At 36.7% G+C, this 21,826-nt stretch overlaps 1 protein-coding gene across 2 annotated transcripts in view; it reads left to right on the top strand.

Annotated features, from left to right (window-relative positions):
• b4galt2 (UDP-Gal:betaGlcNAc beta 1,4- galactosyltransferase, polypeptide 2) overlaps positions 1 to 21,826 on the top strand; it is an 82,418-nt gene that overhangs the window by 50,112 nt on the left and 10,480 nt on the right. For both annotated transcript variants that reach the window (XM_034017131.3, XM_034017164.3), the window contains exons 4-5: positions 17,089 to 17,276; positions 21,322 to 21,444. In XM_034017131.3, the coding sequence (XP_033873022.1) occupies positions 17,089 to 17,276; positions 21,322 to 21,444 (311 nt within the window). The remainder of the gene's footprint in view (positions 1 to 17,088; positions 17,277 to 21,321; positions 21,445 to 21,826) is intronic.

The following is a 21,826-nucleotide window of genomic DNA, read 5'->3' as shown; positions in this document are numbered from 1 at the left end:
ACTAGCTAAGCTTAACTTTTGGGGTAAAATGAAGAGGCTTGGTAACACGAAACATTCTTTTACAATGTATTATTACTTGTTGTCTACTATTGCCCACATACCTTTTTGATAATTGTGTAAAAGTGCGCTGCGACATGTTTGCTACCTCTTTCCCACACGAAATGAACCTTCTCTCCTGTGTATGTGGATGTGGATGAGTGTGGGTGGGTCATGTGAGTAGTCCAGACCCAGTGAGAAACTATCATCGTCTATGGTTGCTAAGGAATAAAACCTTTTTTTTTTTTTTTTCAAAAATTAAACAGAATTTAATGTTGCTGACGCTATACAAGGTACCCTAGCGCTAGAATCTAGCGCCATAGAGCCAAATTTCCCCCCCTGCCTGAGAGACCTGCCATTTGAGATTTTAGGGTTTGTTATGAACCTCATTAGCCGTGACAAAATCACAACAGGTTGACCTTACCAACCAGGGTGCTTACTTGAAACAAATCTTTGTATTCCACTATTAATGAACATACCTGAGATCTGTAAGTGGGTGTGAGCACCGTAGGCATTCGTTACAACTTTAGTTAATCCAAATGTGACCTGCTTTCTGAAAGCGTGTTATTACCTCTAAGTAAGTGTAAATCTGTTTGGATTAAACTCCCAATTACTTGAAATGTTGTTGATTGACTTGGGTTTAAAAAGCAACAGCTCTGTTATGCTCTGCATTGTTTTTGAAAGAACAAAATGAACCTACAGTATGCAGCAATGCAATTGACTTCGCCCACTATGACCTTGGCCTCTCTTAACATCTGTATTTATTCAAGATGTTCACTGATGTCAGTTCCATCATCTTCTTTGACAGGCCGCTGCAGAAAGAGCTTGCTGAACAAGGATTATGTCCCTTTTTTGGATTAGTTTTTGTGTTTATCAAAGGAACAGTGATGGTTACATAAGCCCTTGTTTCATCCAAAGAGCAGGTATGGCCTTATCAAAAGATAAACCTCTTAAGGAATGAAGGTGGTGGAGGTTTAGAAGGTAGAGTAACAAACAAACAAAAACTCCCTGGCTTTATGTACCTCTCTGCAGGGATACAGTGATTTGATACTCTGAGGGTGTTTGGAGGAGGAAGCTCTGTGACTACTGTACTTGTTCCATTCTTGCTTTGTGTCCATAGAGCACGTTGCTGATGTCAATAAAACAACTTTCTAGAGCATCTTATTCATAAAGATTTTTTTTTAAGTCATGCATAACTTTCCACACTCAATCATACAGTAGTGCTTAAAAGAAACTTAAATATAATTAGACACAGTGTAGACAAGAACCATTGCCCATGTTTTCTTTTGTTTGTTTTTTAAGTATATATATTTTGATTTCCTAGTGGTTTATACAAAACTGATTCAGGATAAAGTGGTGTGGAATTCAAATTTATTTTGTAAAAGGGTAAGCACTGGAAGGGCTGATTGAAATAACTTCCTTTTGCTAGCGGCCATTAATATTTTAATAGTAAGTGTTTGAGCTGAATAGAACTGGGCAGCCAGTAGAGAAGAGAAACACAAGTGGTCTTTAATGGGAAATGGGATGAACAAGGAATTTGGTTTTGTGGCTTTAGTGAATGGTGAAAAGTGCTAGCTGTAGACACACTGAGATGGTGCAGCAGTAAGATTTCCTGGGCTCCAGAGATCAATGCAGTTTAGCCATTATGAATAGGATTTGTATTTTCTTTCCTTTCTTTTTTTTTTTAACACTCTTTGGGTTCAGAATTTTGAAGAATGTTAACACATCCACACAGAGCAGGAGCAAATGGTATGAAGTTTCACAGAGGTTTCACATACTGATACTTTCCATTTAATATATGTATAATTCAGTAAACATTGTAAAAATGTGTAACAACTACAGTAGTTTACAACCAAATGTATTTTTATGAGAAAGAATTTAAATATATTCTACAACAAAATGCTGCAACAATGTGTCCCCAGAACACCTCAGTAAATGTGTCATATTGTGTGTACTTAGTAGTAGTAGTAGTAGTAGTAGTAGTAGTAGTAGTGATAATTAGCTATGGATGATGGAATTTAGCCATGCCAGAATGTTAGCCTGGTTTGAAATAACATCAGTTCTTGGTTAGAGCTTTTTTGTAGAACAGAAATACATCCTAGCATCTGTGTTGTAATATTGAAGCAAGCTTAGACCAGTTGGCTGCATCATCAAGGACAAATGTTCTTGACAGCACTTTTGCAGGGTGCAGTTCCCAGGGAGGGTTCATTTCTTATCAAGGAAATGTATGCTAATCGGCATTCTTCAGGGTACAATTTCAAAGACAAGTATACTAATTAGCAGTTTAGCAGTGAGGATGTGAGGGCATGTGTTAGTGATGATTCAGTGAGGGTCCTCCTAAGGGGCATTTTAGATAACGGGCTGAGACAGAATCACTTTATGTTGAATTAAGGTGTCATGAATGATTTACTAAAATTAAATTAAGACCTTGTGTTTTCCAGGGAGATTTGTGACTTGCATTGAAATCATAATGTAGGACTTTAGGATGCTCTATATTTATGTATTTCTTTGAAGTAGAGCTCATGAAAAGTGTGAGGAAGTTGCGCTGGCTACAGTGGGGCACGATGCTCACCTCTGTCCTGACTGGAACATAGAAGTGCCGCGGTCAGAACATTCAAATGTGTGAGTTTCGAGTGAGGCTGGTAAAATTAAGGACAAAAAGTTCCTCCAAATGAGTGAGACCTGGCATGTCTGCTGAACACCCCATGCCATCCAGTCCAAGGCTCCCTGTCACTATATGCAGACCACATTCTTTTAGCATGACGTTGTATTCCAGGATACTATGTGCAAGATTCTCCAAGCTTTTTATTCCAAATCATCATTAGTACTTTTTATTCAGAAAGGGAAATATGCACCCAGACTTTAGGGGCTTATGCAGTTTCATAGTAGTTTTTTAAAATTGTAGCAGGTGTTAATTATCCTTTCCTTGCCACTAAGAAGCTCGTAGACTCTTACCATTTGGCTTCTACTGTACTTAAATAAAAAATAAAAAAAGCCATTGCTTAGCATTCCAGTGAGATGTAGCCAGCTCAAAAATCAACTTGCATTCAATTTAAATAAGAGAAACGTAGTTGTATTTATGCGACACTGACAAGTACCAGTAAAATGTTGTTTATTTTCTACAGATTACATTTCCTTACCCTCACTTTCTTTATGCCATTTGATAATTATTATTATTTATTGTTACCAAAGCATCATATACAGGATAAATAACATTGACATCTGTCATCGTATTATAAATAACAAACTGATAAGGTTAACACTGTGACTGCGCTTACAGTTTGTTTAATACAAGATATCTTTTGGAACTATCCTGAATTGCACCCTTCCCTATAAAAACTGTATATATTTTATTATTATTATTATTTATTTATTTGCAGACGCCCTTATCCAGGGTGACTTGCAGTCGTAAACAAATACATTTATATTTAACCCATCTAACACTTATATATATACACACACACACAATGTATATTGGTATGAACTGGGGAACACACTTTGTTTGAACTCTGTAGCCTTGAAATAGCATTTTAAACTTAATAACCCATACATCATGGATCTAAGGTCAGTTCCCTCTGGAAGCAATTTCCAGTGATTTCCCCCAAACACAGTTGTGTAACGGATGAGGAGAATGTCTCCTGGTGAATTCATTCTTTCAGCTTCTATGATCTTGTTATGATCAAAATATTTTATTTTTGTCACAATTTATAATTTTGAAAGTACTTTTTATTTTATTTATTTGTTTCATTCTCCAATAATCTCATTAAGGACAAAAAAGGATGAACAAAAACATATGGTATGTATTGTAAATCGAAATCGCGCTTGCGTACAGGTGGAAAATATGGACGTGATAGATATTTGTTTTCATCTGCTAAACAAAGTTTACTTAATTACACACAGTGTTTCTTTTACTTTTATTTTTATTTGTGAGTCGTCCTGCGTACCCCCTATGACCCTTAGAAGTACCCCCAGGGGTATGCGTATCCTTGAAAACCCCTGTGTTAGTCAATTAAATTCTTGATATTGTAAAAGGGTTCAAGTTGTTGCTTGTCTGTAAACATGTCAAAATATTTGGAGATTAAGGGATGAAGTGCTGAGTAAAAGTAAAAATAAAGTGGTAAATGTGATAAAAGATTCTGTAGATGTTCAATTGCAATGTTTCCAGTACAGCATTGCCGCCGTTGTGTGTGCTGATGCACCAGGGAGGCTGCAAATAGGCTCATCCCTGGAGCCAACATTACACTTCAGCCATCAACACCAAGCCAATAGGGTATCCACATTACCTGGAGGAAAAGCACTGAAGGCTTGTATATTACAGTGAAGCTACGTCTGTTCCCCACCACTATCTCATTTTATCTTGGTGAAAGCCGAGTCCAATATTTGCATGAAGTAAATAACAGCTACTCTCATGTAATAAAAACAGTAGCCTCTATGTGTTGCATACCAGTATCTGTTTGTATAAATCTCTCTTGAGAGATTCTCAAATCTGTTTGAGTTTTCTCTCATCTTCATTGTCCATAATAACTTGCAGATCACGGTGACTCATTCCCTCAAGGTAGTGACAGCTATCAGTGTGCAAGAGACTGTTAAGCAGAATTAGAGGGATGGAGAGAAATATGAAGTAATTACAGAGATGTTTATTGATGGGGTCCCAGTTAAGGGATTAACTTGGAACACCAAGAATTAAGATTAATTTTCAGGTCTTCTGGAATCCATGGTGCAATGGAACAGAAGAAGTGAATAAACTTGTACAGGCTATTGTATCAGACTAATTTAAATTTCTTCATTTTAACCCTGCTCATGCTTTCAAGGGGAAGCTCTGTTTACTCGCACTGTTGAGGGCGTGCAAGTCTGATATAATATAAAGGTGTCTGCCAAATAAATTAATAATAATCTAGAGGTTATCAGCACAAAAAAGCTTAGGGCAGTCATGCTGAAAAAATTAAGCTCTGGGTAGCATGGTCTTCTCTATTGTATTGCAAACCACAAACCAATGCTTCAACCACTGTTGTCTCAAACATCCTAGTTGTACAATTTATTGTTTTTTTAGTCTGTAACCCTCATCTCATTTCTATTCTGCTAGCACCTCTGAGAAGCAGCAGCCTTATTCGGTGAGTATTAATGTCAGAGAGTAATGGGGAGTGAAGCGAGATCCATTGACAATCTGACCACAATGCTGACGTATAGAGGCCTGAGAACACAGCTAAATGTAGTGGTAATTAATGTTTGTGTAAGGGATGGCTGAGATGCGTTGCATTTTAATTTCCTAAAGAACTACTACTGGTTTGTTTTCTTTCAGGGTGTCAAAAGTAGCTTCTATATTTAGTGGTCAATCAGCCATAACTGTATAGTTGTTTATAAGCAAGTTAAGGATGCTAAGGTGTCTGCTCAACATTCATATAGACAAAAAGTAAGTGGGGCTGGCAGCGAAAGGTCACATGAATTTAATAGAATGTGGAAGTCTGTTCAGTCCTAGTACTTACGATAGTCAGGTTTACTGTATAGAATCATAACTCACAATTGAAGCAACACAACCCAGAACCACTCAGTGGTTGAAAAAAAAAGAAAAAGCTATTAAAATTAGAAGTTTTAACAATGTAGACTTTTTTCCAAGGGGAGGATTCTGTCAAACCATGATGGTAGTTTAGTCTTCTGGTTGCTAATCATCTGGTTCTTCCAGCTTCAAAGTTTCAAAGTTATGTGTTAACATTTTTCTGTATGTCAACTAAAGATAATATTGGAACCCAATATGTTAACAACTAAGCACACTATCTATTTCTGATCCCTGTGGTTAACCTAACGAGAGCTGAAGGGCGAATCCAAATGTTATTGTGTTTGTTCAAAAACACATTACATGTGGCTTTTAAAAAAAAAAAAAAAAAAAAAAAAAAAAAAAATCCCTTAGCAACAAAGTAATTTACCGATAGCAATTTCTGAGCATTATTAAAACTGTCCAGTATATTCACTCAGAAAATCTTATTGATTTCTCCCACTATAGCTATCATTGTTTCATCTGTGCAAGGACACGTCCCTGTGTTTTAGGACACCCTTGAAAACCCTTTTCGTGAAGCATTTACCACTGTGCTAACTTTGCACCATTTTATTTGTAAAACAAAAAACAAACTGACAATATTACAAAATTACAGTATAAAAGGTAGTTTATGAATGTTAAAGGCAAATTCTGTTCAAATAGAAGATTTTCCTTCACAGCAGATTAATGGGGTTCTCAGGCCAATAGTTAACATACTGAATATAAATGAAAGCTTGCACTTAAACAATTTATTGCTACATCTTTTCTGTAGCAGAAGACGGAACACAGATGCACTGTTGCTGTAAAACTTCCTCAGTATGTGGTATTCTCTGCATTATGTCTTGCTGACGTATTCCTAACATCCACTGGATGCAGTGTGTAGCAAGGGAACAGGCTGATATCTGAGTTCCAATACACTGGTACACATAGTGTAACCATTATTCTGTTGAGGGAGCAAGGTTGCCTTTAACTTTTCGATAAAACGATAAGTGGGGAGCTGATTTTAACTCTGAAGCCCAGAGTTAAATGTATACCTCTTGGTAGCAGTGGTAGACTGTCCTTTTTTTTTTTTCCCTGGATGACATAAGAGATCTATTGCAATCGGTAAAATCAACAGTTTAAGAAAGACAAACAAAAGCTGCTGTGCAATTGTAAGTTATTAAATTGTGTTCTAGTGTACAAGCTGACTGCATTTAGCCTATTGTATTACAGCTAACACTGTAAAATGATTCCGATTTAGAATGGCTGTTGTCTTTCTACACTTAGAATTGGGTTGTGAGTGCCGGAATGTGATTAATGTTTAACAGATTGAACATTCTACATAAAGAGCTTAAATAAAATATGTTACTTAACTAAAATTGTAAACTTCGATTTTTTTTATAAAAAGTTAACCTTTAGCATCGAATAATTAAGTTGCGGTCAATGTTTAAGGTTTATATATATATAATCACACACACACACACACACACATATATATATATATATATATATATAAATGTATGTGTGTGTTTTTTAATACATTCAAAAATAAAATGAGAAAAAATTATTTGCAGACATTGGCCATCTGTGGGAGGCTGTCTCTAATGCCTCCCACAACTATCTGATGCCTGCTGGAAGTCTAATACATGATCTCCTGTCACAATGCCACGATGATCTCCTGTCACAATGCCACTAAAATGAATTGCTACTTTAAGTCATTGAAACGATAATTTACTAGTTATAGTACACTGAATCCACTTTTTTTTATTAATTACAGCAATAATACCAACCCTGGCCTAGTATGCTTAATTGTCTAGCAGGTATTATTGCTTAATATACATTTTATAAATACAAATTTTAAAAACTGCCTAGATTCTGGAAAATAATTCAGCATACTTCTATTCTTCTACAGTGTCCTGGGGGTTACTCTGTATTGCTTCCTATAAGTGAAGTAGAATATTGAATTAATTTTCTGATTCAAGTGTAACTTTGCAAATCAGATATTAGAATTCAGTCATGTCGATGTAACTTTGCATAGATGTGTTAGATTAATCGTCAGTTTCGCCAGTTAGAACTCCAAGGACACACATACAGTACTTGTCAGCAGCATTCTGAGTGTACACATGTATTTCCATTGAGAAGTCGTTAGTCTGAGACCGTAATGAGCTTGTCCTTCAGAAAGGAAGCGTTTTCTGAAGGCAAGCCCAAGGGACACAGTCCAAAGGTTACGAGAGTTTTGCAAATACAAAGGAGCAAGAGGGCCGCCCCTTTAAATCTCCTCTCCTCCCTGCCAGCTCTCAAATAAAAATGATTTCCGTCATGAGCCACCATGCCAATTCAGATATTATTATTATTATTATTATTATTATTATTATTATTATTATTATTTATCTCTTAGCAGACGCCCTTATCCAGGACGACTTACAATTGTTACAAGATATCACATTATTTTTTACATACAATTACCCATTTATACAGTTGAGTTTTTACTGGAGCAATTTAGGTAAAGTACCTTGCTCAAGGGTACAGCAGCAGTGTCCCCCACAGGGGATTGAACCCACAACCCTCTGGTTAGGAGTCCAGAGCCCTAACCACTACTCCACACTGATGCCCCATCATTGATCAGATAAAGCGTGATCAACCGAAGCAAAGTTAATGGTGTGGACTGAGAAATATGGCCCTATTCACAAAGCTACTTTAAAAACAGTTTTATTAAAGATGTTTTTTAAATAATTAAACAAAGTTTGGCATTCATGAAACTTCTCTTTTTGTAAAGCATCCAACCACAGCCTAGAACAGCTTTAATTATGAAATGAAATTAATCTAAACTGTCTTTTAAATAACGCACAAATCTGAATAGAGACCAATGTATCTCGCGCTTGCATAACATTTTAAAACATCATTAGGGCTGGGTAAATTAATTCAGGAAAATGTGATTGCACTAAACTACCAACAGCCTACCAATTTTTTTTGTCGTCCGTTAACACCCACACCAGAACCTGTTAGCAGCTGTCAGTTAAGTGTGATATTCTGAATGCCTGATCTAAATCAATGATCTTTTATTGAAATGCTGTTGTGTCTTGATAAAGTTAACACATAAGCAGGTTTGTTTTGCTTCTAGGCATACGGTACAAAACAAGATTTTTTTTTTTTCAGCAATTTGTTTCTTAAAGTATAGCCCTTTTAATATTGGGAAACACATCTCTTTTGGAGTTTATTGATCTTCTGCAGGAAGCACCATGTGGGGCCCACAGAAGTTTATGAGTGCATAGAGTACATGAAATATAAAAACATATATAAAACAATTATACAGTGAAACAACCATTATAGAGAGCTGCCTGTTGTCATAGAAATAAACCCCACAGCGTGGTAAATAGCAACAAGAAAAAACACTACATATTTAGACCCTGCACATTTAGTAAGTGAAAAAGCATACTGTACCTATCAACAACTATTTCAGTTTTTATTTTTGTGGTTACTTTTCCCTGTCCTTCTTCCATGGCACACAGTAATACATTACAAGAACACCAACAACTGACCATTCCACAGCATTGTGCTAATGTACATATTCTAACGCCAGTTGCTAAGCCACTGGAATGGTTATTCCCCAGTTTTAATGTATTGAATGCAATTTTCAAGTCATATAGAAAGGGGAGGACCTTATCTGCAAATGTCTTTTCTCAATAATGCTTGACCTTCTTAAGCATTGTGAAATTGAGGTCAAGCCTGTGTAATTATAAATGTGATCAGTTAAATGAATCTCCCTGAAAAGATCTTTTAAATGTCCTTTCATTTTTTTTGAGAACTACACTTGACAAATTTCAAACGGAATCAATTGTTGGGCCAACTACAGGGTGCCAAGCAATTTAAGAAGCAAATAATCAAATACAAGCAACCAGTGAAAAAACGTGGTTGATACACAGTACCCTAATTACATCTGCTACTGGGATTGAGTTGAAATCATCTTGAAATAGACTTTCCGTTCATTTCCATCACCAGCAGATATAAATAAGTTTTGACACTTGACAGTACTAGTTTGAAATACAATGCGTGTATGTATGGAAAATATTAGTGCTAGGATGAACATGGGATTTTCATGTTTGGATATTTGCTCATAATTTAAATATTTGTTTGAATATTCGTTAGTTGTTCAAAAAGTAATAAAAAACATCGTATTGCTCTGAACACCGTCAGAGACAGCAAGCAGCAAGGGCGGGGGTATGTCCGTGGCCCTGTGTGTGTGTGCGCCATTATTTTACCTTTTACACGTTAAAATAGAAAAATATCCCAGGAGTAAAGAATAAGTTGTGTAGGACTTACTTTACCCCAGGATGCCAAATAGCAGTTCAAGTTAAACGTTGTTTTGTTTATTCCCGAAATAAATAGTACATAAAGTTGACAACACATATTATTTTATTTATTTATTTATTTACTTTTTTTTTCATTCCTTGACATTGCTGTTTCTTCACAGTAAACCGTGGCCATCAACATGTTTTCATTAAGTAATAACATAAGGTTTACTTTACATCAGTAATAATTCAATGATTTGAACAGATTGATTGAACAGCCCCTGGTCCTAATTAGTCTGGATAATTAAGGTTTCACTGTGTAATAGTAATAATTTGTCTTGCTACTTTGGGGTCTGTTTCAACAAAGACATTAGCAATGTAAAATCAGCTGCACCTATTTTACTTTATTCGGTGTTCACAGTCTGACACCTGCCACAATGCAATGTAGCTTACTTATTATTATTATTTGTTTATTTAGCAGACACCTTTATCCAAGGCAACTTACAGAGACTAGGGTGTGTGAACTATGCATCAGCTGCAGAGTCACTTACAATTACGTCTCAACCAAAAGGAGGTTAAATGACTTGCTCAGGGTCACACAATGAGTCAGTGGCTGAGGTGGGATTTGAACCGGGGACCTCCTGGTTACAAGCCCTTTTCTTTAACCACTGGACCACACAGCCTCCTTTTAAAAAGCATGAATCAAAAGCATCCAGGTGTATCTGACATTTGTATTCTAACTCCTCTCAGAGCACAGTCCTGATCTTGAGAAATTATCCTGATTTTACGAAGCTAGGTTTACGAAGTAGCCCAGCCGCAATGCCACATGTCTCTTCTGCATAGGTTTGTAGGTGTTTAAGGATGAGCTGGCGAGACTAATTGACTTCCCACAACCGACCATGTCCTTCCTAGAACCTCCTGAGCATGCACACGCGCACGCACACACACACACACACACACTTACAGTATGATAAAGAGCTGTTTACTGTATATGAACTGAATAAATGCACAAATTTACCAATTTCAGAGATACAGTGAGAGTCTTCCCTTCTGTTCTTCCTCTGATATACCAAAGAGCTCTAAACAAGCTTGTTTTATACTTGACTTAGTTACATCAGTCTTTAGCAATCCTTTCCTCATTACCACTGCTCCTGGTTTACAGTACATCATTCCTCAATAACTCTTCCGTCATTACAACTGCTCTGCAAGTAAACCTTGGCCTGGCACCTTCCAGTATTCTGTCTCACCTGGTCACTTCTAAGTTCCTACTTTTTGTTTCTGATTATGTCATGCAGTTAGCTCATGCAACCTTATATATCTGTTCATTAAAAAATGCACAAGGCTATGTGAGTTAAAATCTTACACAAGGTTATTTCATTAAAGGGCTACACATTGCAGCAGCTGTGCAGCCTCTGGCTAACACTCTATTTCTGTGAAATTTTGAAAAAAAATGACGTGAAGGGCCCAGGAAAATATAGCTCTTATACAATTCACTGCAGTATGACCTAACAGTGAATTAACTGAATAGTGAAATATCGAGAGAGCGCTGTATTGTAAAGGTCATTTGCTGTTCAGAAAACAAAAGGTTAAATTTACAATACAGGCTAAATCTCTCATACAGTAACATGCACGTGACAGCTCAGATTATTGGAGGAAAAAAAAAAAAGCCTGACTTAGAAGTAATTCAAGGAAACACTTTTAATAAAACATAAGAACCGGACAGTTTGACAGGTCAGGTTTAAAGGAGAAGAATGTTTGTTATTTCAAGGTGCTACTGAATGGCCTGTGAGGATGATATTAAATATACATATGTGTGCATAACATAGCATCCATCCAGCCATCCAAAGTACTTCTGGTAATAATGTACATTACATTTTCTAAAAAACATTTATTTACATTAGTTTTTTACAGTCTTATGTTCATCTTGTACATTGGTTTGCACATTCAGATTTATAGTTACAAATCTGACAGAATCATTTTTACAATACAAGTTTGATTTGCACTTCTTAGTTCCAGGTTATCACTCTTTTACTATCGTAGAACACCCTGCTTACTGTGGTAAACAAAAAAAAACATTTGAATGATTATGGCTTAGTTAATACAGAATAACCCATGCAACTGACACTTGCATTCTGGGCATGTGCACAGCTGTAAAAAGAAATGTTTACCAGAACATTTAGTGCTGAGAGTGACTCTGATTGTTTGTAATTGTCTCTTTGTGGCATTTTTCAAAGCCTTAACCCACCAGGACCTGAGCAAAATGTACTCTATTACTCTGTACTGTTTTTGAGCTGCAACTACAGAGCGGTCCATTTGCCTGTTTAATTTACATTGCTGTTTCAGTAAATCTGATTCTTTTGTTTGCTTAATTCATAGTGAATGCTTTGGGCATGGCCATTGTCCCTCTGCATTCTCTGTTCCAATTATATTTCATATGGTTATAATTAATGCAATGTAATTAATATGGTAGTTGTTTTATTTAATACTTTTTGAAATTAAAAAAAAATCTAACAAAATCATTAAAATCCTCACATAATCCATTTATGAACAATTACCATTTTTTATATGTCAGCAATAGTGTGCTAGTGCTAATTTAAACTGACTGGGGACTAAAAGAACCTTCAGTGAAAATGGTTATGAAGCAGGTGCTCCATTTATCTCAATATAAGATCGGCCTTGGCAACAGTGAACTTAAATAACAACACAAAACAGGGATCTGAAGATTAGGAATAAAGAGTATTCTGATTTTTATCCTTTACCCTAATGCCTTCCAATTGAGTTATATGGGGACTGGACAAAAAATGTAAATATTTGCAATAGGTAGCCCACACCTTTGTGTATAGAGCTTTCTGTCATGTTCATACCCACCTTGCATGTTCCTGTCAGTACATACTGCATTGCTCTGCGTCATCTTGTTGGATTCGTTTCTTCGCTTGGTTAGAGTTTAGAGCACACAGTTGCTGGAGATGGGAAAACAGTGCTGGTTGTAGGAGAGTCTTTTCTATATTTTAGAGGCAGCCTTAAGAAGCTTTCAACAGGGAATATGGGGTTATGTCCAGGATCCAGTTAGCAAAGAGAATGAGGAGAAGCCTAGCTGTCCTTTCAGCCAGTAATATGAGAGAAAACACTTTAATACAGTCGTTTTACTGTTTCTACTAGTACATTACACATCAATTATCTATAGCCCTAGGGAGGTTTATTTTAGTATTTTTCTCTTATCCAGTTAAACTGTCTTAACAGCATGGCTGTGTGGAATCAGTTACTAACTGCCACCCCGTCTAAGATTATATCTACCACCAGTGGCGCCATTTTAGTGGAAAGGGAGTCGGAGACGTGACGAACAGTATGTTATAATAATCTTTGATCCATACCTTTTATTTTATATCAGTCGTCTGGAAACACAGACATGATTGGCTTAAAACCTAAGAATAACATCTTCATAGAATTAACAAAATACTTGCTGGTAATTTACAGGTGCATAAATAATACATGGTGTTGGCCCACCACCATTACCTGTCATTGGCAGTTTTGTGTTATATTGTAGGCCCTTGGCTTATCTGTGGCTCCCTTACTTCCCCTACCAGTATGTAATCTCCTGTTAATACTTCAGGTTTGGGTCTTTTTGCTGATTAACCTTTTTAGTGGATATACAGTCTGTCTGTTAAAATACAGCACACAAAATTCTCAGACTGCAACATATAAAAAAATTGGGCTTGTTAGTTAAACATATTCAGTCACACAAGACCCAAAATTCAGTCAAATCGAGACCCAAGATGTGAACGGATAACGTAGAGTATGCTAAAAACATTTTTAAAAGCTTTTAAAAATATAATCTGTGTCTTTCAATAATCCTGCAAAGTTTAAGTATCAGCTTTAATTCTTATTTTTAATATACTGCATCAATACGATTTTTCTATGTAGTGTAAGCTGGATCCTTAGTGCTTCGCTAGACACCAAGCATTAGAGGGTACATCACTTTTCTCGGATAACTCCAGCTGACATTGTAAGACGAATTGAGATGGTCCAAAGACTTATTAGTGGAAGAGTTTTTACAGGAGCCTTTTATTAAAGCGTGCACAATCCAGCTAACCTCCTGCCTGCTGGTCCTTTAAAATCTAATGAGGTTATTGGTAACCCAGTGGGGGTTCTGCTGCCAATATGAGAGCAGTTACTGTACCGTTCACAGGCTCAGGACCTCATTATGTTGAGAGATGATGACACATACTTCAGCAAACAGTTAAAGCAAATAGAAAAGTGTGGCTGGCTGGCTGTGTTCATTTCATTTGAACAAGATCTTAAAGTTATTCTCTGCATAATCTGGTTTCCATCAGAGCTTGGGGAACATTCACACAGCCATTTACTCAGATGTGTCAATAGCACGGTTTTGCCTTATCCTGTTAAAGATACACAATTCTAAGAGATTTATTCTTAGAGTTGTTAATTTCTAGTTTTGTATGTTTTTTTTACTGTTTTACTCCATTAAAAAAAAAAGTGCAAATGACAATTGCAAGTAAAGTTACAGTATTATGATATTGAAAAAGGAAAACATAGGGTGTGATGATGTAATGGCTAGTGCATTAAATTAAAATATTCCATATTATGCGCACCCCTAAACCAAGACTGGATGTTGGCTTCTGCTGGGACTGCATTGACAGTCACTGTTGCTGATAAGGTTGTTCTGCTGAATGGAGATAAACTGGTCATGTTGCTGACAAGTTTGAGAGCTATCACTCGGAATGAATGACAGATTTAATTCTCGTTTGCAGCGGCGAGGAGGTAAAAATAAATCAAGGTGTCTCGTTAATATGTTTTAAGGAATAGCTTTCGAAACACTGCCATTGTGGGGCTTTCAAAGCATTATCCTAGCAACAATGTGATATAGATGACACTGTTAATTGCACCACCTACTGTGTTCTAGGAATGCAGAATAGAAACGACTGTCTGCCTGTAAGCATCGGACTGGCCTTGACACATGTTTGCAAGGTTGTATAAAGTACCAATCATGGCGTGGTTTCAATGTTCAACAGTGATTTTTTTTTGGGGGGGGGGGGGGGGGGGGGGTACTGTTTATTTTTAAAAGAATAAAAGCTATTCATTTTATAAAAATATTAAAAAAAACAAAAAAATAGAATATTGTAGGTTCAAAATAAAAACCTGTATTGTAAAAGGCAGTCAAAATGACTGCTTTGGCGGTTCTAGATGGGCAGGATTATTCCCCCTTATTTTTATGATCCTGCCTTTGAAACGCCATCAGGGTATTTAATACATGTATTTAGGGAAAGTCAGAAACGGACAACCACATAACTTTCAGACACGCAGAGCAATTTAAATTTGAAAACCTCAAACCATCAAAATGACTGCCGTGGCAGTTCTACTGTTAAAGGCGTTAACTTTACTAGGTGCCTCAGCGGGTGTGAAAAGTACCGCTTATTGAAGCCAGGCGATGTCACAGAACCAGCAGAACAGCTGCACAGGAGAGCGAGAAGAAGAGTCATGGAGAGAGTATTTTGAACTAGGCAGATGATTCTAGGGCTGTGTGAGGAGGGGGTAATAACTAGATACAGATTGAGCACATACTAGCCTATTTGTCTGCCTACAGTATTTGACTACCTACTGTGAAAAATATGCATTTTATTTTCCTTACAGTTTTTTCCATTACTCTTCACCTCCCCTGTTCATTTCATACTTTTATCAAGTAGAAGTAGCGCTACAGTAGCTGTACACGGTCCGGCGTCAATGCCGTGCAATTGGTTACTACGGCAACGGGGTCAACAAATACCAGCTTCATGATTGGTGAATTCCTCATACTGTACAATGATGTAACATGCGAGTCAGAGGCAGGAAGTTTAAAATGGTGTTTTAGATATTGTTAATTTATTAGCTTGCAGTGTATGATTAACATTACAAATGCAGACAGCTGACAAAAAAAAGCTAAATTCATTTCAACAGAAGGTGAGTTCGAAGATAAGAAAAGGGGATGCAGATGGTGGGATTCTGTTTTGCTCAACTTGTGTCTTTGGCTTATCTAAGAAAAAGTACTATTGACAAGCATCTTGACAACGCAGTACACAAAAACAAGAAAATCAAACTTGAAGCTGAGGCTAAACCATTATCAAACAAGCCGGTCACAATCACAGGAGTAATGCTAGTGCAATGGAAGTTTTCACACTTATTGCCTTCAAATGTGTAATTCACTTGACTCAGGTGTAAGGTGACATTAGCATAGCAGCTTAAAGTTTTGTTGAAGGTTGAAAATTGTGCCTTTTTCTGTACTATTCCCAAGACAGAGTTTGATAAATAACCACTTGGGCTGGCAGATGTCAAGATGTACCTGCACCGAAAAACCTAATAACTATTTTTAGTCTTCTGTGGATTATTACAAAAAGAAATGGAGTGATGCTGTTCCGTGTAAGTTCCTGTCAGGGCAATGCACATGTGTGTGCTGGGGAGAGTTTGTCCGGGTTATTGCCCTTAAAGAAGAGAGCACAAAGTTGCTTCCAGGCATAATATTGCTTGGGGTAGACCTATTTCTCCAAGCATTAAGCTTGCATTGCCAAGTGGAGTGAACCATTTCAATCCATTGTGAAATGCCCTCTTTTACTCCAGTAATGTTCTCAGAGGAACAGTGTGTTGACAGGCTGGATTGTGCTTGTCAGATAGAGGTTATCCCGGCCAATCCCAGCCTAAGCTGTTTTCTTTGGAACAATGCAATAGTTTGAAATGAATTACATCCACAGGGAAAGAGGAACATGTAAAGGAAATGCCACCCTGGAATTAATGCCTTTCTGGCTTTAGTGACTGAAGAGAAAGACAGAAAAACATACTGTAAGGCCCTATTTTATCTTTAAATATTTCCATAAATATTTAAATGCATCCATAAATCACTCAAACCTCCAATTAAAAGCAAATAATTTGTTTCACTTTATGTAGATATATAGAACTTATTTATACTTTATCACATCTGATGTTATTGCGGCCCATAATTCATTGTAGTATGTACTGTTAAGACAAACACAATATACACTGGGGGGGAAAAAAGTTCTGCATTTTCTGGTTACACTCTAACTAGGGCAATGTTGTTGTTGTTGTTGTTGTGTTGTGTTTTTTTTTACAATCTTACCGAGAAGTCTTAAAAAAAGACTACTGTTTGTTTTGGGATTTCTTATGAGGAAAAAGTCTAGTGCAAAACCAATCAAAAAGAAAAGGGGTAAAGGGTGTTGTTTTAATGCAGAAATGCTTTCTTGTTTTCCCTAGTATGGGGAGGACACATTCAATAGAGCGAAGCTGCTGAACATCGGATATACAGAAGTCCTGAAGGATGCAGAGTATGACTGCTTCATATTCAGCGATGTGGACCTGATCCCCATGGACGATCGCAACCTGTATCACTGCTATGACCAGCCGCGGCACTTTGCCATCGCTATGGATAAGTTCGGATTCAGGTAAATAAAAAGTCAGACCAAATAGATAACCGACATTTATCACTAACAAAAGTTGTGTGGTGGCTAGTCAAAAATAAAGTTTAACATGGCACTATGTCAAAACTTTTTTTGGGACACAACTGTACAGTACTTCCATTTGTGGCACCTCGACGTCACAGCCTGGTAATGACTCCCCACTTTGTTCTTTGAAACTGAACCAGGAAAAGCCTCACTGAGACAAACCAATCTCATTTCTGTGAGTGTCCTGGGAGATGCACAGACACTGTAACTGGGGGCTTCAAGCGAATGATGTGCACAACTTGGGCTGGAATTAGATTATAGTTGTGGGGCTGCTAGCTTTATTGTGGCTTTAAAGAAGTAACAAATAACAAAATAAATAGTAACTGTGATGAAGCCAATTGTTTTTAGTAATTTAGCGGTTTCAACTATCTTAATTACACATTTTTGTTATTTGGTACGTTTTTTAGAGCCCATAATTACATATTACATAAAGCCAGCCTTTGCATATAATATTTTGATAGATATAATTAACCAATTCTTAGGTAAAATTAAATTATTTTTCAAAATCATATGTATATACCATTCAAAGCACTGTGTCCATTGATTTCAGCAACTTTAAAGGTTCCCATGTAAGCCATGAATGTCTGTGATCCTGGGAAGTCTTAGAAATGGTGGATTGAAAGGTAAATGGATTAACCCTTTACTGCCCTGGGTATGTTCCCATACCTGGTTAATGCCTATTTTCTCAATGTCAAATATGTTGGTCACTGGGCAGCAAAGGGTTAATAAAACCAGCTAAAAGAAGCATTCAAATAAACAACCAATTGAGATGTTAAAGAGTTGAAGTTGGCAGAAGATCAAATGAAAGCTGGCAGCGAGTTGCATGGAGCTAGTTCTCTGAAGTTAATTGACAAGCTGCCTGTGGAAAAGCATATCCTGAGAGCGCAAGTTCAACACATCACCTGAGGAAACACATCCATTCTGAAAAAAAAAAAAAATCTGAAAAGCGGCAGTATGTTTTAGGAGACATTTCTATGCAAAGTATTAATGTGAAAGTAGAAAAAATAAGATCTACTTGAGTGATTTTCATAATACAGTCAGTTGGCCTCATGCTGCCCTAAGAGACCTTGCATGCAGACCCCATGTTTTGTAGATCTGCCCTCCTCCCCAGTTTCAATAGCAGCAACAGGTTATGTGTGACCTACATAACTGCTGAAGGATTAAGGCAAGATTCAGGGACTTCTGTAATATGAATGTTTGAAAAATTTAAATGTTTAGGGAATAAAAGTGATTAAAGTATCGCCTATGGTCTCCAATGGTTTTTTATAAATTCTTTGTTGTAGTAATAGTAGTAGTAAGACTGTGCAAGGAAAAACACCAATTACAATTCTAAAATGAAATGTCTGAGTTGTTGATTTCTGTTTTGTTAGATTTATTGGGCGGGATTTTCCTTTCTGAAAAAAAAAATTGTGCAAATGACGATTTGGAGTACAGCAAGATTTCGGGAATCTAGGCCAATATGTTACCCTGTTAAGAAAATGATTCCCATGGTGTCAGTAACTTTAAACTAATTAAAGTTTGAATGGTGATGCTATAATATATGGTGTCTCTGTGCTGACAAGTCACAATGGTTTCTTCTGCAATTTTAGCTTATTTTGTTACATTGTGCTGAAGGGGAAAAATATTGACACCTTGTCTCTTTTTTCAGGCTTTTTTTTTTGTACACCAGACAGAAGTTAATAATTCCTTTAGCATTCAGGGTATTTATTTTGATTAGGTATTTAAAGACTAATATATTTCTTACACACACCTGTATGCTAGGACATTGGTTTAAGAAGACAAGCGGTGCTGTAGATCTGTCGAAATGTCTTTTCCCTGTACTGAATCTTCTTTCATGTCAACAGAATGCACAGGCTATTTAATTGCTCGAGGCATGCACTAATTCTAAAGGGAGAGTATTTATTTTTGTTTAATTTCCGAAAGTTGCAAGAGATTGCAACTGCATACTTAAATATATATATATATTGTGTGTCAAGGAAGGTTGGCCTTGAATATATATTAAAATCATCCACGTTTCATTTATTTTACACACTAGAACGTTATTTGGTCAGGTGTTTTTTTTCATTTAAGCCATAACATTATTACACTATTACATTATTACAGTACTTATTTTGTATTTATACTAAGAATGTATTTAAATTTCTGCTGAGTTCAATTCAAATGGTTTATAATCCATATATTATATGTGCAAAATGATTGCACATTTCAACTTAATTGAACTTCAGTTTTTGGTGCCTTCAGGCCGGCCATGTTTAATCTCTAATTTGAACTCTTTAGATCAATAATATGAGGCGAATGGTCTGGTAATTTGCTCTATACTCATTTCTAAACAAAAATGCTGAATTAATAACTGTTTTACTACCACATTATTTTAACCTCTGGCTATAGCAATGATAAAGGTTTTATGATCTCAATCTAAATATCTCATATTAACTATTCCATCTGATATGACATTCCCACAACATTATTCTGAGGGGATGCTTTGTTTCCAAAAAAAAAAAAAAAAAAATGTATCTTTTATATAAAGGTGTCCTGAAATTCCCAGGACATTCTGTGTACAAATAACAAGGTTGCACAGTATGTTCTATGTATGTGCGCTAATTAAGAAACCGAATGTCCAATGTGTGTGTGTGTGGATGCTACTGTACATGCATGTGCATGTTATTTGCACGAAACTGCAGAAAATGAGATGGCTTTGCAAACACAACAATATTGAGACTAGTCATAAGCATTTTGGATCGGTATCCCTCATGGTTCCCTTACTCGTGTTTACCCATGCACAGCAGTCCTGTGTTTTCCATGTCTTCAATTAATCTGGAGCAATATTTACCAACCAAAGGCAACCCTTATGAATTGTGTATTGAGTGACATTTAGTGTAGAAATTACATTTTAAAACGAATACAGCATTTGAGAGAACTTGCCATGCTTGTCTCGGCACTTTCAATGCAATAGAAGATTGAGTTTTACCAAGAACACAATGCATGCCTTGCTTTATCTTAATACAATTCAGCTGCTGTATGTGTGTTTGTTTGCAGAGTGAGACCCAACAAATAAAAACAAGAAAAATAAATAACGGGAAACATCACAACCTTGGAAATATTTATAGACCAAGAAAAAAAAGTAGAGTTCATAAATTTAAGTATTTTTATATGCATAGCCAAATGCTCTTGAATAATGTGGGACAGTTAACATTTGTTAGGGATGTATCATTAAACACAAAAAAATACAAAAAAAAACAGTAACTGCAGAAAATTAAAGAACAGTGATACAGTATTTCTTTTGAAACACAGCCTTCTGTTCTCCAACATGGTGTTTTCACCGCTGAGCTCCAGCACTTGCATCTCTTGCTCTGTGCTGTTGAACTCTCACTGCAGTAAGCAAGAGGTCAGGGAGATTTTGAATCCCTGCTTCAGAACAGAAGAACTACTCTAAAGCTTGTAACCATTCTCTCTTATTTTCTGCACGACATGGCCAGGGCCGTGGAAGCAAAGAAAAAGGCATCAAACACTGAGTCAGGTTTAATTCTACCTTCAGGGCACTTTGTTCACTCAGGGTCAGCTTGTCACTATGGAACCTGTGTGTAGTGTACATACTGTGTGCAGCTTTTGATTTATTATGTTAACAGTACTGTATTTTGCTTTTATGCAATTTGTGTTGATTCATTGATGTGTTTATTATCCTAATTCAGAATGTGGCTCTTTATGAAATGATCATCAATGTATCTATCAACTGTACCTGGATTTCATACTCTACAGGGATAATGCAAAAATTGATTAGCATATTTCTTCTAACGGACTCCAAGTCCCCATAGACTTTCTATGCAATCCAATAAACTGTTGATTTAAAACAACAAAAAATTCTACCACTGGGTGTTTACAATTTAGGAGATTAAGATTAAGTCATAGTAAATAAATATAAATAAATATATCAACCTTAGGACATCCCAAGGTATGAGTAGGCTACCAACAACACTTTTTTTTGTAGGTTACCTTACGCTGGCTATTTTGGAGGGGTTTCGGGTCTCAGCAGAGTCCAGTTTCTTAAAATCAACGGTTTTCCAAACGAGTACTGGGGCTGGGGCGGTGAGGATGACGATATTTATAACAGGTGAGTGAAGTTTCTGACTGACTCCTTTCTCCCACAATGCAAAACAATACGACACACAATACTATTACACCATTTGTGACATCTCCAGGCACTTGTTTACCAGTCATGTTTAAGTATCAAGTTATGATTTTAAGTGAGGAAAGGAGTAAGAGTAATACTAAGGAAGTTCCCCAATCAGGGTTCATCACAGGGGTATGGCTCTTGAATGCCCAGGATGTCAGCAGCAGAGAGACTGAGGGTGGGGCCACTAACAAAACTGTTGACCAAAAATGGGAAGAGGATGGGGATGCATTTTTATTGCTTACCATATTTACCTGAATCAGGTTAAGCACAAATAAAGCAGTGAAGCCACAGCGCTGCCCAGCACCCAATATAATGTTCA

The sequence above is a fragment of the Acipenser ruthenus genome, chromosome 10 (assembly GCF_902713425.1).
Source record: "Acipenser ruthenus chromosome 10, fAciRut3.2 maternal haplotype, whole genome shotgun sequence".
NCBI lineage: Eukaryota > Metazoa > Chordata > Actinopteri > Acipenseriformes > Acipenseridae > Acipenser > Acipenser ruthenus.
Note: the sequence above shows the minus strand (reverse complement) of the source record. Positions and strands in the feature narration are given on the sequence as shown.